Source organism: Plasmodium relictum, assembly GCF_900005765.1.
Source record: "Plasmodium relictum strain SGS1 genome assembly, chromosome: 3".
Taxonomy (NCBI): Eukaryota; Apicomplexa; class Aconoidasida; order Haemosporida; family Plasmodiidae; genus Plasmodium; species Plasmodium relictum.
In genome coordinates this window covers 520,985-541,413 of record NC_041681.1, presented here as the reverse complement: position 1 = coordinate 541,413, position 20,429 = coordinate 520,985, and the positions used below count along the sequence as shown (strand labels likewise).

Genomic DNA, 20,429 nt, shown 5'->3' with positions numbered 1-20,429 from the left:
ACTTTTAATAATAATAATAAAAGAAAAAAAAAAATATGTGCATATATAAAGTATGCATATATTTCAAAGAAATATTTAAATGAGGAAATAGAAAATATATGAATAAGAAAATGAAAATAAAATTTATGAAGGATTCAAATAATTTCTTTTAATTAGAATAATTATTATAAGTTTTATTTTCATAAAATGTTTTCTTTGATTTTTTTACAATATTTTATTTCATCTTTATTTTTTTAACTATTCTAATTCATTTATATGTATTAAAGGATTAAACTGAAGTTCTAATTTTCTAAAGATTATATCACATAATTTATTAAACCAAAGAAATCGAATTATAATTTATTTTTTTATTTTTTACTTTTTAAATTTATCCTATAGACGGCAAAAAAAAAAAAAAGAAAAGAAAAGAAAAAAAATTATGTGTTCTTTGAAAATATAATATATATATATATATATATATATATACATACGAGTTTTAAGAAATTATTGAGAAATTGCACATAATGTATTATAATATTAAATAAGAAGAAAAAAAAAAGAAATAATATTAGATTATAACAAAAGGATATAGGGAATATTTATCAGAAAAATTTATTTAATGTAATTGGATGTTTAATGGCATATAAAAATGGATTTTATTTGTATATTTTTATTTGAATTTGCACTTTTTTGTTATCTTGAAAATGGTAACTGTTCAAATTTTATTTCCATATATTTTAATTTTTTTTTTTTTTTTTTTTTTTTTTGCTAAGAAAAGTAATAATGAATTAGAAAAAAAATACAAAAAGAATACTTTTGTATTTAAATTGAAATGATCTACTATGATTTTTTTTCTTTTTTTTTTATTATTTATGTGGAGATGAAGACTAAATATTCAAAAGGATTAATTAAACTTATATCTCATATTAAGAAATTTAAAATAGAATATCTTATTTACATAAACATATATATATATTATATATTTTGAATTTTTATACGAATAAAGAGAAATTAACATCAATGAAAATAATATTTTAATAAAGATATTTCTCAAATAGGCATATTATCATTAATAAGATTTATATCAATAATTATTCTATTAAATATTTTTCAGAATAAAAAAAAATATTATGATAAATATGTGTTTTTAAACAATAATATTATTAAGGAATATATACAGTTTATTTAACTAAGAAAAATAAAAAAAACTGAAAAAATCGGAAAAATAAAGCATAAAGATGTAACAAAAAAAAAAAAAAAAAAAAAGGTAATTGTAAATATATTGTAAACAGTAAAATTTACTTAAATATATTTAAAAAAAAAAAATAATAATAAACAAAGTGCAAATAATTGAAATATATAATATAAAGTATGCATTATTAGATAAATCATAAATGACATGGAAATAACAAAGGAAAAGAAAAAAATAGTGAATGAAAAAGAAAAAATTTATACAATTTAAAATAATTGTATATTTTGTATTTATTACACAATAGCAGATAAAGAAAAAATTATTTTTTCCTTTTTTTTTCATATACTCATCAAGTAAAATAATTTGATGGTAATATATTTAAAGCATACTCAAAACCCCCGTACAAAATTGTAATAAATTTTATTTTTAAATTAAGAAAATTATAAATAGAATCGAAATCAAAAATAGAATCATGAAATATTAAAACAATAGTCTTTAAATCAATATTTATATTAAAATCATCAATATAATTATTATAGAGTCCTTTTTTAAAATTAATTAAAAATGTATTAGCATGTATAGAATATTTGAAACGTTTCTTATTAAAACAATCTGGTAAACGCATATCAACAAAAATAAAATTATCAAAAGGTAATTCATTTAATAAATAGTTTGCATAAAAAAATGGTAAAATAGGAAAACGACTTATTTTAATAGCATCAATATATTTAAATTTTTTTTTATTTTTCAAGTCATAATATATATTGCTTGTATTCCTTTTTTTTTTTTGTATAGAATTTTTTGATTTGTTTTTTTCATAACAGATAAATTCATTTAAATTATTTTTTTTGTTCTTTTTATAATATTTTAAAAAATATTCATAATATTTTAATTTTAAAGATTTTTTATTATTATGCTTTAATATGCATTTATCATCACACATAATTGTGGTACTGCTTTTAATGTCTTCGTTTTCAATATATTCACCTTTTAATTTAAAAAAATTTGATTTTCTTTTCATATTCATAAAATTAGCATTCATTGTGCTTAAATTTTTGCTATTTAGACTTTTATTTTCTTCAACATTACTACTTAAAGTATTAAACTCCTTATTTATTAAATTATTATCTTCCTTAATTAATAATTCATTTTCAATAATTAAATTTTCTCCGTTGTAAAAGTCTCTTACATTTTTAACATTTTCATTTTTTTTTTTATTTATTTTCTTATAAATTTTAAAAGTATCTTTATGTACGTAATAATGAAACCAATGCTTTTGCTTAACTAAATAAGATAAATAATTAATACTATTATATTTTTTAATAAGCTTATTATCAAAAGTTACCTCGTGAAATTCAATACAAGAAGGAAAAGCAGTATACAACACATGAGATTTGTTAAATAACTCTATTGAATTATTTAAAACAAAATTTAAGTCAACTATATTAGATAAAGAAAAAATTTTTTTGTAAAAATCATTACAAGTTTTCATAAGAAATTTTTTTAAATATAGTAAAATACTTATGCAAACAAAATATATATATGAATGTGGTAATGTAAGAATTTTATCTAACAACAGATAAATATTCTCTAAATCAAAATAATTACAAAATAACGAGCATGCCCAACTACGTATCAGATTAGTTATATTTATATTATTTTTAAAAAAAAAAATAGATAATTCAGGAATATAATAATTTAAAAGACTGTTGAAAATGTAAAAATATTCATTAAAATAATATTTATTTTTATATAATTCTAATAAATATTTTTTTATGATTTTTTTAATACATTTATAAGCTAAATATATATTATCATAATATAATAATGCTATAGGTATTAATAAATACATTAAATATTTATTTTCTACATCTAATTTAAATTTTATAAGCAATAACAAATCATATATTTTATTTTGAAATTTTATGCTTCCAACTAAATCATTATTACACTTCAATTTTTTTTTTAAATTTTTGAAATAATTACTTACATTTTTATTCGTACATATCTTATTTACATATTTTTTACTTTTATCTAAATCATTTATGCAATTAATTCTTTCATTTGTATCTAAATTATTTATATGATCATTACTTTTAATTTCACTTCTTATATTTAATAATTTATCCTGGGAATCATTAATATTTGAATAAACATTTTTATAAGATAAATCCATTTTTACAATTTTATTTTTATATATTAAATTAATCAAAATTTTTATATTTTCCTTTTTTTCTAAAGATTTCTTTAATAGGATTTTGTAATTATAATCGAGTAAAATCAGATACATAATATTTCTTAAGCATATAGGGAATTCATTATTAATATTTTGATATAATTTCAAATTATTCAGAGGACAATATTTTAAGAATTCTTCAAATTTTAAATATAGATTATATTGATAGATAAAAAAAAAATTTTTTTTATAAACGCATTTACACGATAATTTTTTATTATTGGATATAAATAAATATGCGTCTTTTATTATATCGTAAAATTCTCTAAGATATATGCCAACTGTGCTTATATTATAATCTTTGAATAGTAAACAAGAGTTTTTTATATTACATGATATATTAAAAAAATTAAAATGAATAGTTTTTTCATTTTTATTATTACTGGAAATTGGAATTTCATCACATAAAGTACTAATTTCTATGTCTTTCTCTACTGGTTCACAAGATATTTCTTCATTATTTCTTTTCTCTTTTATTTCATTTTTATTTCTATTTTTTTTAAATTTACTATTAGGCTTCGTTATAATTTGATTAATTACTGTTTTTATGTTATTATGTCTTTTTTTTTTTAATTTATATGTACTTATATGTTTTTCATATAACATTTTATTATACTTTATATGTTTGCGCATATTAATATCTTCTTTTTCAAATTTTATTCTTTTAAGTTTCTCTTTTTCTTTCACTAAATGTTCATAAATATAACATAAATCATAATATTTATTTATTAAATTTAATTTATAAAAAGAAAAAAGAGGCAAATTGTAAAATTTTTGTTTCCTTTTATAAATTAAATATGGAATTTTTAGTATATTACATGACCTGAGAAAAAAATTATATTTCATTAATTCTTCATCATAATTAATATTATATAATAAATTATGCCAGTAATATATATTTTTTTTATTAATATAATATTTATTTTTTAATTCACTATAGTTTTTAACACTTAAAATATAATCGATCATGTAAGGATTGTAATAATCATATTTATAATATTTTTTTTCCTTTAATTTTACTGAATTTATACTTTTATTATATTTTTCTTTCATATTATTTATATTATTATCATGTAATAGTTTTAATTCATTAGTGATTAAATAACTATTATTATTACTTTTTGAATAACAGTTATTTTTTTTAACAATATAGTCATTATAGAAAAAATAGTAATGAGATAATAAGGAACATACATTACTTTTAGAAAAATTTAATAATAGACATTGATATAAAAAATTTAAGAAAAAAACTTTTTCATTACTCTCTTCAGGTGAAAATATTTTTTTTAAACTATTTTTTATTAAATCGATATTAAAAAATTCTGAATACATTCTCTCAATTATTTTTATAAAATTTATATTAATTTTATAATTTATTAAATTCTCAACAATATTTTTAATTATTTTATAACTAATATTTATATGGTTATTTTTTGTATTTTTAAAATTTTCTTTACATAATTTTTCAAAAGTATTATAAATATTAATATTTATTAGACTTATTTCATTTCTATTCTTTTTTCTTTTTTGATTATAAATATAAATAAAATAAATTTTTATGTACAAAATAATTATAAAAATATTTTGAATTTTGTTTAAAATATCCTTTTTTTCTAAATTTTTAAAAAAAAACATTTGCTTTTCTTTCCTTTCACTTCTTTCTTTATGTTCTAATTCTGTTTTTTTTAAAAAATTATTTGTAGTATTTTTTTTTTTTTCTATAATTTTTTTTAAAATTTGAACAATTTCATATATTTTCTTCATTTTTTTATCCTTACAATTTTTATTATAACCATTTTTAGAATTAAATTCATAAATGTTGTCATTTTTACAATCATTTATTTTCTTTTCTTCTATATTACTATTACTAATATAAAAATAATGAAAATATTTTATTATTTGTTTTCCTGAATCTTTTTTTTTGTTATTTTTCGTAATGTTTTCTTTGTTTCTCCTCTTTTTAATGTATAAAATTGAGTCGCTAAAACAAATTTTTTTTTTCTTTTTTTTTTTTTTAGATACTTTTAAACTATTTATTTTTTTCAAATTAATAAAATAAGAAAAATTTTCTATTATAAAACCAAAATTTAATATTCCATTAATTATCTGAAGTATTATAATACCTATGCTGAATATATCAATATGCTTATACACATCATATTTCAAATTGATTTTTTCATTTTTAAGTAAGTTTAAAAATATAAAAAACGGAAGATAATATACTATATCCTGCGTAAAATCAAAATAATTAAAATAATTTTCAATGAATAAATAATTATCTTTACTTTTATTTTTCTTTTTATTTTTGTTACACTCATTACTTTTCTTTACATAATCTACTAATTGGTAATCATTTATGTTGCGAGTGATTAATTTATTTTTATATTTTTCAGAAGATATAATTTCATTAATTAATTTATTCTTAAAAAAGTCGTTTTCTTCATTAGAATAAACATGATTATTGAATAAATAAGATATGCAATAACTATGCAATTTAACTTTTCCTTTAGGTGTAATTAAAATATTATTTGTTGTTAAATTTAAAAATTTTATTTTTTTTTCATGTAAATACTGAACAGCACTTAATACTTCATAAATAATTTTATTTAAAACTTTTGAATCAATAATCTTATAATTAGTAATATTTGAATATTTAATATTGTTATTTTTTGATAATTTTTTTAAGCACTTAAAATTTGCATAATTAATTTTTTCTTCATGTAATATATCATATAATGATAAAGAATAATACTCAGAAAAAATTGTATAATTATTTTTCTTTCTTCTTAAATTTAAATATCTACATATATTTGGATGATTTAAACTTTTTATTTTTTCAAATTTCCCGGCTATTAAATTATATTTATTTTCAAAACAATACTTTTCATTAACTTTGTCATATGAAAATTTTTTTTTAATTGATTCCTCATTTTCATTTAAAGAATAAATTTGAATACCAAGAAGAAATTCTGATGATTTGCAATATTCAAAATACATAATTTCTATTTTTTTATTTTTATAATATATAATTTATCAACATAATTTTTTATAATGTGTATTATTTCTACTACTTTGTATTATATTTTAAAGAGATTTATCATTTATTTAACATCTTTATCAAACATATACTATTTAAAAAACAAATATTTTTTTTTTTATAATACTTCTAATACTTTATATGTAAACAAATATAATTCTGTTAAAATACCCACTTATATTTTTAATAAATATAATAATTTTCTTTATCAATATAAATTTTTTTATATACTACATTGCGCAATAGTTGTCTCTTTTACCTCTGCTTTTGTTAAATATGCATAAAAATTTTATAATTTAAAAACTTGATAATTAAAATATATATATATATATATATTAAAAAAAAAATTATAAAACTTATTAAATCCTATCTTTAATTAAATATTTTTTTATTATATTCATATTTCTTATTTAAAATTTATAAAGAAAATTTATCTTTTTTTATTTTAATTTAATTTTTTTTTTTTTTCTCTTTTTTAACATTCCACAATATATAATATTGTAAATACAAAAAAAGAAAAAAAACTTCTAAAGTATCTAAATTTTTTACTTAAAGTATAAACTTAATAATTTAACTGTATTAAAAGTTTATATCTATTTCAACACATTACTAGTAACCTAAAAAAAATAATAAAAAAAAGGCAAAATAAATAATATTAAAAATTAGAATAGAACAGATAGAATAGTAAGATTGAATTAAAAAGTAAATTATAATTTATTGATAATATATATATATATATATATATATATATATATATATGATTTAATACAAACCTAAATAAAAAAAATATCTAAGAAATCAAAAAGAAAACCAAAGTAATTAAAAATATGATAAAAAAAAAAAAAAAAAAAGAATAATAATTATGCTAATTATTCATTACACTGCTGTTCTATTTCACAGAAATACATTATTGTTTTACTGTTAACAATTTGATACTTTATCCTATAATTTTTTTTTTAATTTTTTTTTTTTTTCTAGGGTATTTATATATAATTGTTTTTTTTGAAAATATTAAAAATATTCTCTTTTTTTTTAAATAATAAAAATGCATATTCTATTTAACCTACTTTACTAGTAATATTCATTTTTCTTATAAACTTTATAGTATACCATAACTTTTTTTTTTTTTTCCTTTTTTATATCATTTCATTTTAATAAAAATATCATTTTTTATTAAAAATACTTTATTATTATATTCTTCACAAAATTTCCTTTTTGTAAAAAAAAAAAAAATATATATGTTACGTATTGCACATTTTACTTAATTTCTTTTTTTTAAAAGAAAATTTTAAGATTTTAGAATTATTTTTTATTTAAAATTTAAAATTCATTCTATTTAATTTTATAAAAATATATTTTTTATATAGTAATTTTTTAATTCCTCTTTATAGTTATTAACATATATATATATATTAAGCTATTTTACATAAAATTGCATCTTTTTTTAATTGAATATTTAGTTAACATACATATAAAAAAAAAAAAAAAAAAATCGTTACAATCTGATATTTACAAAAATTAAGAAAATAAAAATAATTGATTTTTTTTTTTTTTTTTTTTTTTTAATTAAAATATAATTTAAGATTTTTTTTTATTGTTTTTTCCTATTTTATTTTTAATTTTAAAACAGAAGAAAAAGAGTTATTTTTAATTTTAGAGAATAAAATCATAAATTCTATGTAATATAAAAAAAAACAGCTATTTTTCTTTAATTTTGATATAATATAAAATTTATATTTATTACTACACTTAATAAATGTTATATAATTAATATAAAACATTTATTTACGTTTTTCATAGAATTAAATTATTTCTTTTACTTTTTTTATTAATTTTATTATTTTTTTTTTTTTTTTTCATTGATATTTAAAAAAAAAATTTATGATTCTTGATTTGATATATTTTTTTTTTTATTAAAAAAAAAAAAAAACAATGTTCTTAGTTAGTAATAGGTTAGTATAATTTTTTTTTTCAGAGAAAAATTTATTGAAAAAGAAAAAAAAAAAAGAAAAAATAAGTATTTTTTTTTTTTTTAATAATGGAACATTTAAATGATGAGGTAAAAAAAAAAATTTATGACGATGACTTTGATGAAACAGAATTCGAAAAGCTTTTTGACAGAATTATTGAAAATTCAAATAAGGATGATATAGTAAAAGAATTAGATGTAATATTTATTTACTGTAAGAAAAATTTGGAAACATTTAAGAAATTAATTCTTAAATTTAGTTTTGATAACACATCTACTGATGTAATAAAAAAAAAAAAAAAAAAAAAAAAAACATTTTCTATAAATGTTATTTTGTATACATTTATGATAATTTTTTTTTTTTTAGGAAAAAAAGTTAATAGGAGAAAATTTTTTATTAATATATAAAAATTATGAAAATGAAATATGTAACTTTTTGTTAAATAATTTAGAAAAAGATCATTTAAATTTTAATTTAAAAATTGAGAATAAAGAATTTACTTGGGAAAATTATAATTATGAAGAAAATATACTTTTTATTTTATTCTTACAGTTAATATATTATAATCCAGTTAATATAATTTGTAATATCATAAAAAATGATAAGGTTTTTTTGTTATACTTTCTATTATATATAGAAAATAATTTATCAAGAAACAATATAGATATAAAAGAATTAGATACGTTAATTTTTTTATCAAAAGAATATTTAAATAATGATAAGTGTGATGAAAATAAGAAAAATACATTAGAAGCATTAATGAACATATGGAAAAAGCAAATTAATTTAAAAAACAAAAATTATAAATTTTTTGATGATAACAATGATGATGCAGTTGATTATGATGATGAAGAGGAAGATGCGAACAATAATTTACATGAAAATTTAGATGATAAAATTAGTGATTCTTTTAATAATGATTATCTATTAAGCAAAGAAAATAATGACAAAGTTCTAATAAATAATAATGATATATCTGAAGAAATTGTAGAAAAAACAAAAAGTGATTCAAATGAAAAAAAAGACAAGGAAGATGATGATAAAAAAGGTGACATATCTGAAAATTATGATTTATGTTTAGATGAAAATGAAATTAATGAAAAAATAGAAAATATTTTAAACAATTTATCCTCTGATGAAGAAGAAGGAGAAGTAGTTGAAGATGAAATTCCTTATGAACGGGTAAAGGAAAATAATGAAGAAAACAAAGAAATAATTTTATTAAATATATATTCAGAAATATCTGATAAAAATTTAGATATGCTATTAAATATTTTTGGTAAAGTGAAAAATATATATATGGATGATAACGAGGGTATACACGTTTTATTTTTTAATATTAGTAGTGCAAGAAAAGCAAAAAGTTACTTAGATAATTTAAAAATAAAAAATAGAAGAATGCAAGTTATATTTGGAAATTATGAAGAAAATGAAAAAGATGATATAAATGCTTTAGATGGAGAAGAAAATGAAAATAATATAAGAAGTGAATCAAATAAAAGCATAATTTCTAGAAATTTTCTTGAAAAATCAGTCAATAATATAAATTTAAAAAAAAATGTAAAATTATATAAAAATAAAAAATATTATATGAAAAATTCTCAGTTATTTCATAATAATAATATTTTTAAAAATACATCAAAAAATGCTTTACATATGAATAATTTTTACGTTTCATCCAATTCACAAAAACTGCCAAATGATTTTATATTATCTTCAGATATTCCTTTAAATTCTGAAAAAATAATAAATAATCATGAACTTAGTGTAGAAAAACAAAAATTTAATTCAGTTAATTTTCTCCATCCACCACCTCCTCCTCCACCTATTAATCCTTATAATTCTTTTAATGAAAATATAAGAAAGAATAATGAACCATTTTATGTTTTAAATAATTTTCCAATAAATAATGAAAAGAATATTCATAAAATTTCTTTGCCATCAAAAAGAAATATAAGTGATCAATTCTCAAATAACTTCATTCCACATAAATATAATAATTATGAAATATCCCCTAATACAAGTTATATTTCGTATTTAAATAATTCTTTTTCAAAAAATTTATATTCAAAAAATATTCCCCCTCCTCCTCACACTAATAATATAACAAATTCTAATAAAAATAATTCCTCCCTAACACCAAAAATTGATAGTTATCCAAATGTTTATCAACAAAAAGAAATCGATGAGTTATCCTCAAGGAAAATGAATGATATTGTGTCTATAAATGATGCTAATCCATTTAATATTCATAAAGATAATTTAATGAGTAGCAATCCTACATGGATAAGTAGAAAAGAAAATAAAGTATTAAAATGGTGTACTAATGCATCCATTGAAGAAAATCATTTGGATTTTTTAAATTCTTTTTTTCAGTATAAGTTATTTAATAGATATTTATTGGTAACTAATATTCCTACTAATTTGCAAGATTTAAAAAAATTTAAAGAGTATGTTAATAATATTTTTTCAAATGAAAAAAAAAATTCGTTATCTGTAGAGGTTTTTTTTTTCTATTCAATTAAAAATGAAGAAGAAAAATTATTCAAAAATCAAAATAATAAGAAAGGGAGTAGTGAAGATTTTAATAATAATGAAGGTGATAATGTTAATAATAGCAGTAATAATGATCAAAATAATGATATAATTGTAAATAGTGAAGAGTTTATTTATGAAAGTTACCCAAACAATGAAGAAGAAAAAAATAAGGATGAACAATTAAATGAGGTACAGGAAAATGTGGATAATGAAAAAGACAATAGTATTCATAAAGGGAAAGTTAATAAAAATGATTTAAAAAAGATATGTTTTGAAAAAGAAATAAAAAATAACCAAGAAAGCATAAAAATAGAAGAGAAAGTAGAGGAAAAAGAGAAAGAAGAAATAAAAGATAATGATGAATGTAAAAACGATATTAATAAAAATGAAGAAGAAGAAAATGAAGAAGAAAAGGAAAAAAAAGAAGAAAAAAAAAATAATAGTAAAGAAAATGAAAATTTAGAAAATAACTCTAAAGACAATGAAAAATGTGATTATATGGACGTGAACAATGAAACAACAGAAAAAAATATAAAAAATGAATCAGAAAAAAAAAAAAAGAAAGTATATGCTCATTTAACATTTAGAACTATTAAAAAGTGTGTAGAAGCAAAAAAAGCTTTGGAAGAAAAAAATTTTTTAGTAACTTTTTCAGCTCCTCTTAAACCTAATAATTGCTTATGGATAGGTAATATTCTAAAAAATTATTTTTTTAACACAGCAAGTGTGCTAAAAACAATGTTTACACATTTTGGAGAAATTACAAATATTAAATATGTAAGTGATAAAAATTGTTTTTTTTTACAATATAAAAGTATTCATAATGCTATTAAAGCTAGAAATCATTTATATGGAATTCAAATTTCAAACAATACTCTTCTTAATATAGATTTTTCTACATTAGGAGAATGGGAAAATAAGCAAAAAGTTAGCTTGTCACGAAAAAAGTTGTTAGATATTTTGTCAAATGATAATAATAAAGCACAAGAAAGATTAGAAAGGAAATTTAATAAAAGAAATACAGGATTTCTTGATTCCAAAGTTATGTTATTATTAAAAAAAAATGGTCATAAAAAAAATTTTAATAATAAATATGATGCAGATAGTCCCAAAAAAGCCAATAGAGATAATTCTGCAACTAATTTTAATGAAAAAAAAAATAGAATTAAAAAAAATAAATCATATCAAAATAATTCAGAATACATTAAAAATAATAAACACATCTATGATAAAAGGGATTCAAGAAAGACAACCAAAAGAAAAGGTGAACAAGTAGATTATAGAGATCATAAAAAAAAAAAAGATAGCGTAAATATCGAAAATAATTTTTCTAATGAGGACAATAATAGTAATAATAATATTGATAATGATAATAATGCTAAAGAAAAAACAATTGCTTTTTATGTTAACCAAAAATATAAATGTGATTTTAGTGCAAAATTTTATAAAGGAAATCCTAGCATTAAGATGTAATTCTACCTAATCAATTTTTTTCTATCAAATTAAACTTTTTATGTATATTGTTTATAAATATTTATATATATTTTTTCTTTTTTTAGATACCCCAAATTAAATGTAGAAACTAAAAGTGATATTAAAAATTTAAAACAGATTAAAAATTCCTGTTCTAATTATTCAATTTGGCAATTAGGAGCAAGTAATTTTTTTTATTTTTTAAAAAGATATATAAATAATTTTATTAACAAATATGCTTTATATGTTTTATCTTCTATTATGTAATTGAATATATATATATATATATATATATTTTAAAGATTCTAATCAGAAAAAGAAATTTGTTCGTATATGTGAGCATTTTAGTAAGAAAAAAAATATACCTGTTATTATTGACAAGCAGTATACTACGTTTATTGTTCCAATTAAAGAAGATTATTTAAAGGATTTAGAAGTAAAAAAAAAAATAAAAAATTTTTATTTTTTTTTTAAATATATATACAAGTATAATGAAAAAATATATAAAATAATCTTTAAACTTTTTTTTTTTTTTAGATTGAGAATACTGACTATATGTATGCTTTTGTTCTTGAGACTAAAAAATCATAAAATATATTTTTTTCTGTTTTAATATATATTCACACAGATTTATAAATGTTATTTGTTTTTTTACATAAAAATTAATTTTTTTAGAATATTTTTTTTTGATGTAAGTTTTAAATAAAATTATAAAAATTGTAAAAAAAAAAAAAAAAATTTTATAAAAAGTGGCACCGTTCAGATACAAAAAAAAAAAAAAAAAAAAAAAAAAAAAAAAATTATGCGCGCATTTATTATAGCTTTTAAAAAATTACAACTAAAAAAAAGACATTTGTTTTATTTTTTTTTTAAATATATTTCTCTAAAATATAGCTTATGATGCATAAGGAACGAAACTTTATTATATTCATAAGAAAAATAACAAAAAGAAAATAAAAAAAATTTATGTATAGACGTAATAAATATATATAAATGGAAAATTATATGTTTAATAATAAAAAAAAATTTTAAATTTAAATAAAAGATACTTAAAAAATTTTTAAATTTTGATCATCTCCAAATTTATTAATACTATTTTTTATTTCTATAGGAACAACAATTTTTTTATCTATTATTTCATTTATGAAATTTTCACATGATTTCAATTTTTTTAAATTTTCTTCCACGTTATTCTGATAGCTATTAAAGTTATAATTTTCTGAGAAAAAAAGAAAATAAAAAAAAGAAATATAGGCAAATAAAATCATTTTTTCTATAAGGAATACATAAAAAAAAAATTTATTTTTATAATTATCTAATTAAACATATATATATATATAATATATAGTAACTTACCATTTATGAAAATAGCATATATAATATCAACTATATTAAAAGAATTAATTCTTTCTGATATATCTAAGGGCCTATAAAAAATAAAAGCATGTACATATTATATAATACTAATTATTATAAAATATAATTTTAGATTCAAAAATACTCACCTTGATTTAAGAGTAAATATACATTGTTGTAACTTTTTCATGATATTATTATTGATAGATTTACATTCTTCATTATACTTATCTTCTTCATCAACACATTCTATTTTTACTTCTACAATACCATGAAGCAAAGAAGCAAATGTAAAAGATTCTTCTAAATTTATCTAAGGAAAAAAAAAAAAAAAAAAAGAAAGAATTAGTGAAATGATAATAATTATATATAATAGTAAAATCCATTTGAATATTTTAAAATAAATTCGAAACATACATATAAATAGAGCCAAAAGGAATGGTTACTAATTTGATTTGACAAAACAATAGTTTTAAAAATAACTATATTTTGATAATATTCAAAATATGTATTAGATAAATATAAAAAGCATTTTAATAATTGTTTATACTGAAACAAAATATGATTTAATATAAAAAAAGAGTATTCCACTTCTTCAATTAAATATTTCAATGCTTCTTTATTAGGTTTAGCTGTGCTTATATCATTATTATTAATATTATTATTATTATTATTATTGTTATTGTTATTATTATTTTTTCCTTCTTTATTTGTATATTTTTGTAATTTTTTATTTATAACCTCTAATAATTTATATTTAACTATTTCTAATTGTAATTTCCATTCTACACCTAAATAATTATCATGACAATAATAAGAATAGCTTTCTATATTTTTAATTAGTAAATTGGTGGATTTTCTCTTTTTATTTTTATTATTCAAATTAATATTATTAATTTGAATTATATATTTATCTTTATCATAATTTTTATTCCATATATGATAATACATATTCTCATTATTTATATATTTATAATATGTTGATATTTTGATATCCTTAAAATTTTTAAAAGAATCAATTAATATCTTATATGGTCTGAACAAACTCAAATATTTTTTATTATCTTCATTTTCATTATTTAATAAATGCATTTTATTTGCTATTAAATGCTTCATATTTTTAATTTTCAAAGGAGAAGAAATATTGAAATTATCCATTTCTTGCTTTTGTTTATATATATTGGAAAATATTATATCTACTGTTATATTATATGGCCATTCACAATTTAAATCTTCCTCTGATATTTGATTTTTTAGGAATGTTTTTCTTTTAGTTCTTCTATGAATTTTTGATTTAAATTCTTTTTTATATAATTCATTTATATCAGATATTTTTATATTGGCTTCGTTATTTAAAGAAAGCATATTGTTTTTTATTAAAACAGTTCTTTTTTCATTATCATGATTTTCCTCGTTGCTATATAAATTACTTATTTCTTTTAAAAATTTTCCTTTTTTATTAAAATCAATTTGTTCTATTAGCATACTGGCTTCATTAGAGTTGTATTTTTCATTTTTCTTATCTGAATCTTCTACATTAGTTACTGTGTTGTTATTTTCACTTATATTGTCTTCTTTTGAAAAAAAAGTATCCAAATTTTTATAATCATATAATGTAGAAAAATTGTAATAACTGAAATTTAATAATTCAAAATTAATACCATATTTATTAATATTTTTTATTAGAAATCCTTTTGTTATCTCTATATTTTTTAATTCCTCAATTTTTTCTTTATAAATTTTTATTAAATTTATTTCTTGTTTTCTCACAGATCCATTATCATATATATTTTTTAAATTATTTAATTCATTTGTTAATAACTCAATTTTTTTCTTTTTTTTATTTAATACACCATTTTGTTTTTCTAATAACATTTTTTTTTCATTAATTTTATTTTCAATTTTTAAATTATACTTTTTTAATGTTTCAATTGCTTTTTTTGTTTTACTATAATTTAATTGAGTTATTTCATATTTTAATATAGCATCATCGAGTTTTGTGTTTACGTTATTTAAATTGTTAATTTTATTTATGAATTTAAATATCATATTACGAATGTTTTCATATAATTTAATTAGATTATTCATGCTCTTGCCTTCATTGTTTACTTGTTTTATGGAATAAATTCTACACCTTCTTATAACTTTCAAAGTTATTGCCTTAATTGTTTGTTGCTTTTTTATTAAATTTTCATTCAATTTTTCTTTTAATTTCAAATTTTCTTCTTTTTTTTTATTTTTTATTTCTTTACTTTCTTTTTCTTCTGTAAAATTCTTATTTTTAGAAATACTCTCATATAGTGCATTTTCTCCATGTAATTTTTCATTTTCATATTCTTCATTATTTTGTTCAATTCTTTTATTTTCTTTTTCGTTTTCTCTACCCCCTTTCCCCTCTTTATCCTCATCTTTTTCTGTTTCTTTTTCTTGATTTTCATCTTCCTCTTTTTCTTCTAGTTCTCCTTGTTCTCCGTCTTCATCAATGTTATGTTCTTTATTTTCAATGATATTTTTACTTTTTTCTTTTTCTTTGTTTTCATATATATATTTTTCATCTTTATCAATTTCTGTATAATCACCTTTTTTATTTCTTGGATATTCACTATAATTAAGATTTTTATTATTTGTAATTTCCTCATATAGATTTAACTCTTCATTTTGTTCATATGCATAATCCTTTTTTTCAGAAATTTCATCATAATATAAATTAGTATTATTTACATTGTTTTGTTTTCTTTTTCTATTTATTTTATCTTTATTCATTGCGTATTCTCTATAATTTTTATTATCGTAAACAAATTTTTTATAATTTTCTTCATTTGTATTTAAATCCATTTTATCATAATATTCATCAGAATCTTCATTTAACTTTTGAGAATTCATATGCTGATCAAAATAAGTTTTTCTACTTTTAAAATTTTTTTGATAGAGTTCTTTATTTTCTTTTCTAATTAAATTTCTTTCATAGTTATTTTCATAATTTTCTTTCTCATAATTTTCTTGTTCAACATTTTCTTTCTCATAATTTTCTTGTTCAACATTTTCTTGTTCGTAATTTTCTTTCTCAAAATTTTCTTGTTCATAATTTTCTTCGTAATTTTCTTGTTCATAATTTTCTTTCTCAAAATTTTCTTGTTCATAATTTTCTTCTTCAAAATTTTCTTGTTCGTAATTTTCTTTCTCAAAATTTTCTTGTTCATAATTTTCTTGTTCGTAATTTTCTTTCTCAAAATTTTCTTTTTCATAATTTTCTTGTTCGTAATTTTCTTTCTCAAAATTTTCTTTTTCATAATTTTCTTGTTCGTAATCTTCTTTCTCAAAATTTTCTTTTTCATAATTTTCTTTTTCATAATTTTCTTGTTCGTAATTTTCTTTCTCACAATTTTCTTGTTCATATAAATTTTCCTCAGCTTTAGAAATTTTATATTTTTCATGATATAACTGATCTGAGAACACTTCATCTTCATAATTTTCTTTTTGTACATTTCTTTTTTCATTTTCTGATATTACACAATAATTATCATCTTTTTTATTCAATATTTCTCTTTTATTTGAAATTTCTTTATCATTGTTTTGAATAAATTTATTAGATTTCCTTTCGTTTTCATGATTTTCTATCTCATATTTTTCTCTATTAATTGTTTCATTTTGCTCTTTTTCTTGTGTATTTTCTATTTCATTTTTCGAAGATATATGCTTATTTGATATTTTTAAAGATGCCTGTACACTTAATCTATTTCTAAAACCAACTTGAGATTTTTCCCTTGAATTGCTTTGATAACTTAAATCTTTTTTTTCATTTGATAGTTTTTTATTTTTTAAGTCTCCAGCTGTAGAATTTGTACCTTTAAAATTAGTTTGTGTGTTATTTCTAATAGCAACACTATAGCTTGCTCTCCTATTTACAATTTTACTTTTAATATCTCTTGAATTTAGTTCTCTATTATTTTTAGTATTATTATCAATAAAATTTATTGTTTTTCTATCTAACTTGTTTTTATTATCAAAGAATTTTTTAAAATTACTTGCATCACCTTTATTATATAAATTATTCTCTTTTTTAAAACTGCTATTATTAATATTGTTATTTTTTTTATCATCCAAATTTCCCTTAATATTACATTGTTCATTTGAAAATTTATTATTATTTGAAACTTTTATATTTTTATTGGTTTTAAAGTTAGAACTTCCATATATTAAATCCTCTTCAGTCTCTACGATCGACTTTTTATATGATTTTTTTTTATTATCTGATAAAGCATCATTATTTTTAAATTTATTTGAATTATCCATTAAGCTGTTTTTTATTTCTTCATTTTTATTTATTAATTCATCATAATTTATTTGTTTCTTTTCATTTTTGTATGAATCTAAATAATTTTCCTTATTGCTTTGTTCATTTTCAATCTTATTAACAATTTTATTTTCATAATTATTCATATTTACTTGAGGCGATGCAATATTCCCTCTGGAATGTGTACTCTTACGTTCATTATATTCAACATTATTATTAAAATTTTTATTTTTATTTGTTGAAATTCTTTTTTCTAATAATGTATTTACATAATTTATTTTAGAAGATAATTCTTTTGTAGAATATTCATCATTTGTTTCCATATTTTTTAAATTATCATCTGATAATTTATTTGTTTCTTTATTACTTATATGATCAAAATCATTTAATTCATTAGGTTCATTATCTAAATTATTTTTTATATAATCTTCATTAATATTATCAATTTCATTACTTAGTAACTTATCCAAATCATTATCATGTCTTAAGCTAAAATCTTTTGGTTCTAAATCATTTTTGATTGGTGATAAACGAGCAGATTCAATGTTATCAATAGATTTTTTCGTTTGAAATCGTATTGATTCTGATGATACCCTCTTGTTATTATCATTAGATTTATATAAAAGCTTATCAATAGGTGAATTTTCTACGTTGCTTATAAAATCATTATGAGAATCAACATCTTTACTGGCATTATAAGTATTTGATTGGGATTTTTTTTTTAACTCCGATTTATTGGAATCACTAGATATCCTAGTAAATTGAGTTAAATGTAAAGGAGAAATTTTTTCTTTTTCATCAAAAAGTGCAACAGATCTATGCGAAAATTGAACAGACTTTTTTCTAGTACTAATATTTTCATTTATCATTTTAATTGGAGATATAGAATTACTTTGCTTTAATATTCCTTTTTTTGGTGTTTCATTATTTATTTTTATTTTTCTTGTTGAATTTATTTTGCTTTCCCATAAGGAAAAGCTATTATTAGAATTCCTTCTACAATTATTTAAAGAATCATCATTACCATAATTTTTATCTATACTAATCTTTTTATTTAAGTTACTTCTTTTTAAAAATTCTGAATCACTTGCATACTCATCTAATATGTGTTCATTATTATTATTATAATCATCACTTAATAAATATTTCTTTTTTAAATTATCTAATTCTTCATCTAGTAAGTCAATAGATCTTTTTCTTTGTTGTTCTTGTTCTTGCTTATTTATATTATCCGAGTGTACATTTATTTCATAATTCTCTTCATTTAATTTACTTTTCCCTTTGGAAGGGGATGGTGTTATTAAATCACTATCATAAGCATTATCTGTTTTTGATAAAGAAATATTTAATTTATCATTATTATAATAGTCATAATTATGTAAAGAATTCCTTATATTCTCATCTGTAACACTTAAATTAAAAATGGAAGAATTTCTTAAATTACGAATTGATAATAAACTATCTCTTTTTTTTTTTAATTTGTCATCCAATTCATCTAAATCTATATCATCCCTTAACAAATAATCATCATTTAATAGACTAATTTTGGAATATCTTGATTCTGATTTTTTTTTGTCTTTGCCTTCTTTTGAGTTTAGAAAATAATTTTTCTCTTCTATTTCATAATTTAATAGTTTTTCATCAATGTCATCTTTATAATTCAATGGAGAATTATTATCATCACCAATTATATTTTTATAATAGGAATCATTGTTTAAAATGTTTTTGAAATCTTCACTTGACATCTCTTTAAAGTTTTCTAAATTATCAAAGCTTTCTAATTTTTTTTCCACCTCTTTTAATTCATTTTCATTAATTTCATAATTATTGTCATCATAATCATTATTTATATTCAACGTGGAGTTATAGTTATTTGTTGAATTTTTATGATTAGACATTTTTAAAAAAAAAAAGAAAAAAATATTTTTATTTTTTAAATATTACATATATATATATAATGTAAGCATATTTTTGAATAAAGAAATATATCCTGAACTTTTAATGTCAAAAAAAAAAAAAAAATTATAAAAAGAATATAATCATTTACATATTTTATACAATTACAATTTTTAAGTAAAGAATATTTAAGAAGAATGTTTTTATTTAATTTATTATTTTTTTTTTTTTTTAAATATATTTATATAAATTTCTATCGTAAACTTTTATTTTCTCTTTTTATTAAAATATTTGCATTCCATTCTTCATTAATTTCCATATAAATTAAAATATCGCTCTTAATTTTTTTATTAATACAATTCTTTTTTTTTAAATTATTTTTTCCAACAATGCTATATGGTTATTTTTCATACATACATATAATATACTTTTTTTTTTATATCCAAGCAAATCATTTA

General features: G+C 17.6%; 3 protein-coding genes across 3 annotated transcripts; 1 reads left to right on the top strand and 2 right to left on the bottom strand.

The window, feature by feature from the left end:
- Positions 1 to 1,520: 1,520 nt before the first annotated feature.
- PRELSG_0312600 (Rab GTPase activator and protein kinase, putative) lies at positions 1,521 to 6,404 on the bottom strand (the record flags this gene model as incomplete). The annotated part of the gene is made up of 1 exon (XM_028680119.1): positions 1,521 to 6,404. One exon carries the CDS (start codon positions 6,402 to 6,404, stop codon positions 1,521 to 1,523), a length of 4,884 nt encoding a protein of 1,627 aa, XP_028531647.1.
- A 2,769-nt stretch (positions 6,405 to 9,173) lies between these two features.
- On the top strand, positions 9,174 to 13,016 carry PRELSG_0312500 (conserved Plasmodium protein, unknown function; the record flags this gene model as incomplete). The annotated part of the gene is made up of 4 exons (XM_028680118.1): positions 9,174 to 12,421; positions 12,512 to 12,609; positions 12,728 to 12,861; positions 12,963 to 13,016. The coding sequence occupies 4 exons, from the start codon at positions 9,174 to 9,176 to the stop codon at positions 13,014 to 13,016; spliced, it is 3,534 nt and encodes a 1,177-aa protein (XP_028531646.1).
- A 458-nt stretch (positions 13,017 to 13,474) lies between these two features.
- PRELSG_0312400 (conserved Plasmodium protein, unknown function) lies at positions 13,475 to 19,973 on the bottom strand (the record flags this gene model as incomplete). Its single annotated transcript, XM_028680117.1, has 4 exons — positions 13,475 to 13,644; positions 13,782 to 13,852; positions 13,931 to 14,094; positions 14,199 to 19,973. The coding sequence occupies 4 exons, from the start codon at positions 19,971 to 19,973 to the stop codon at positions 13,475 to 13,477; spliced, it is 6,180 nt and encodes a 2,059-aa protein (XP_028531645.1).
- Positions 19,974 to 20,429: the final 456 nt, after the last annotated feature.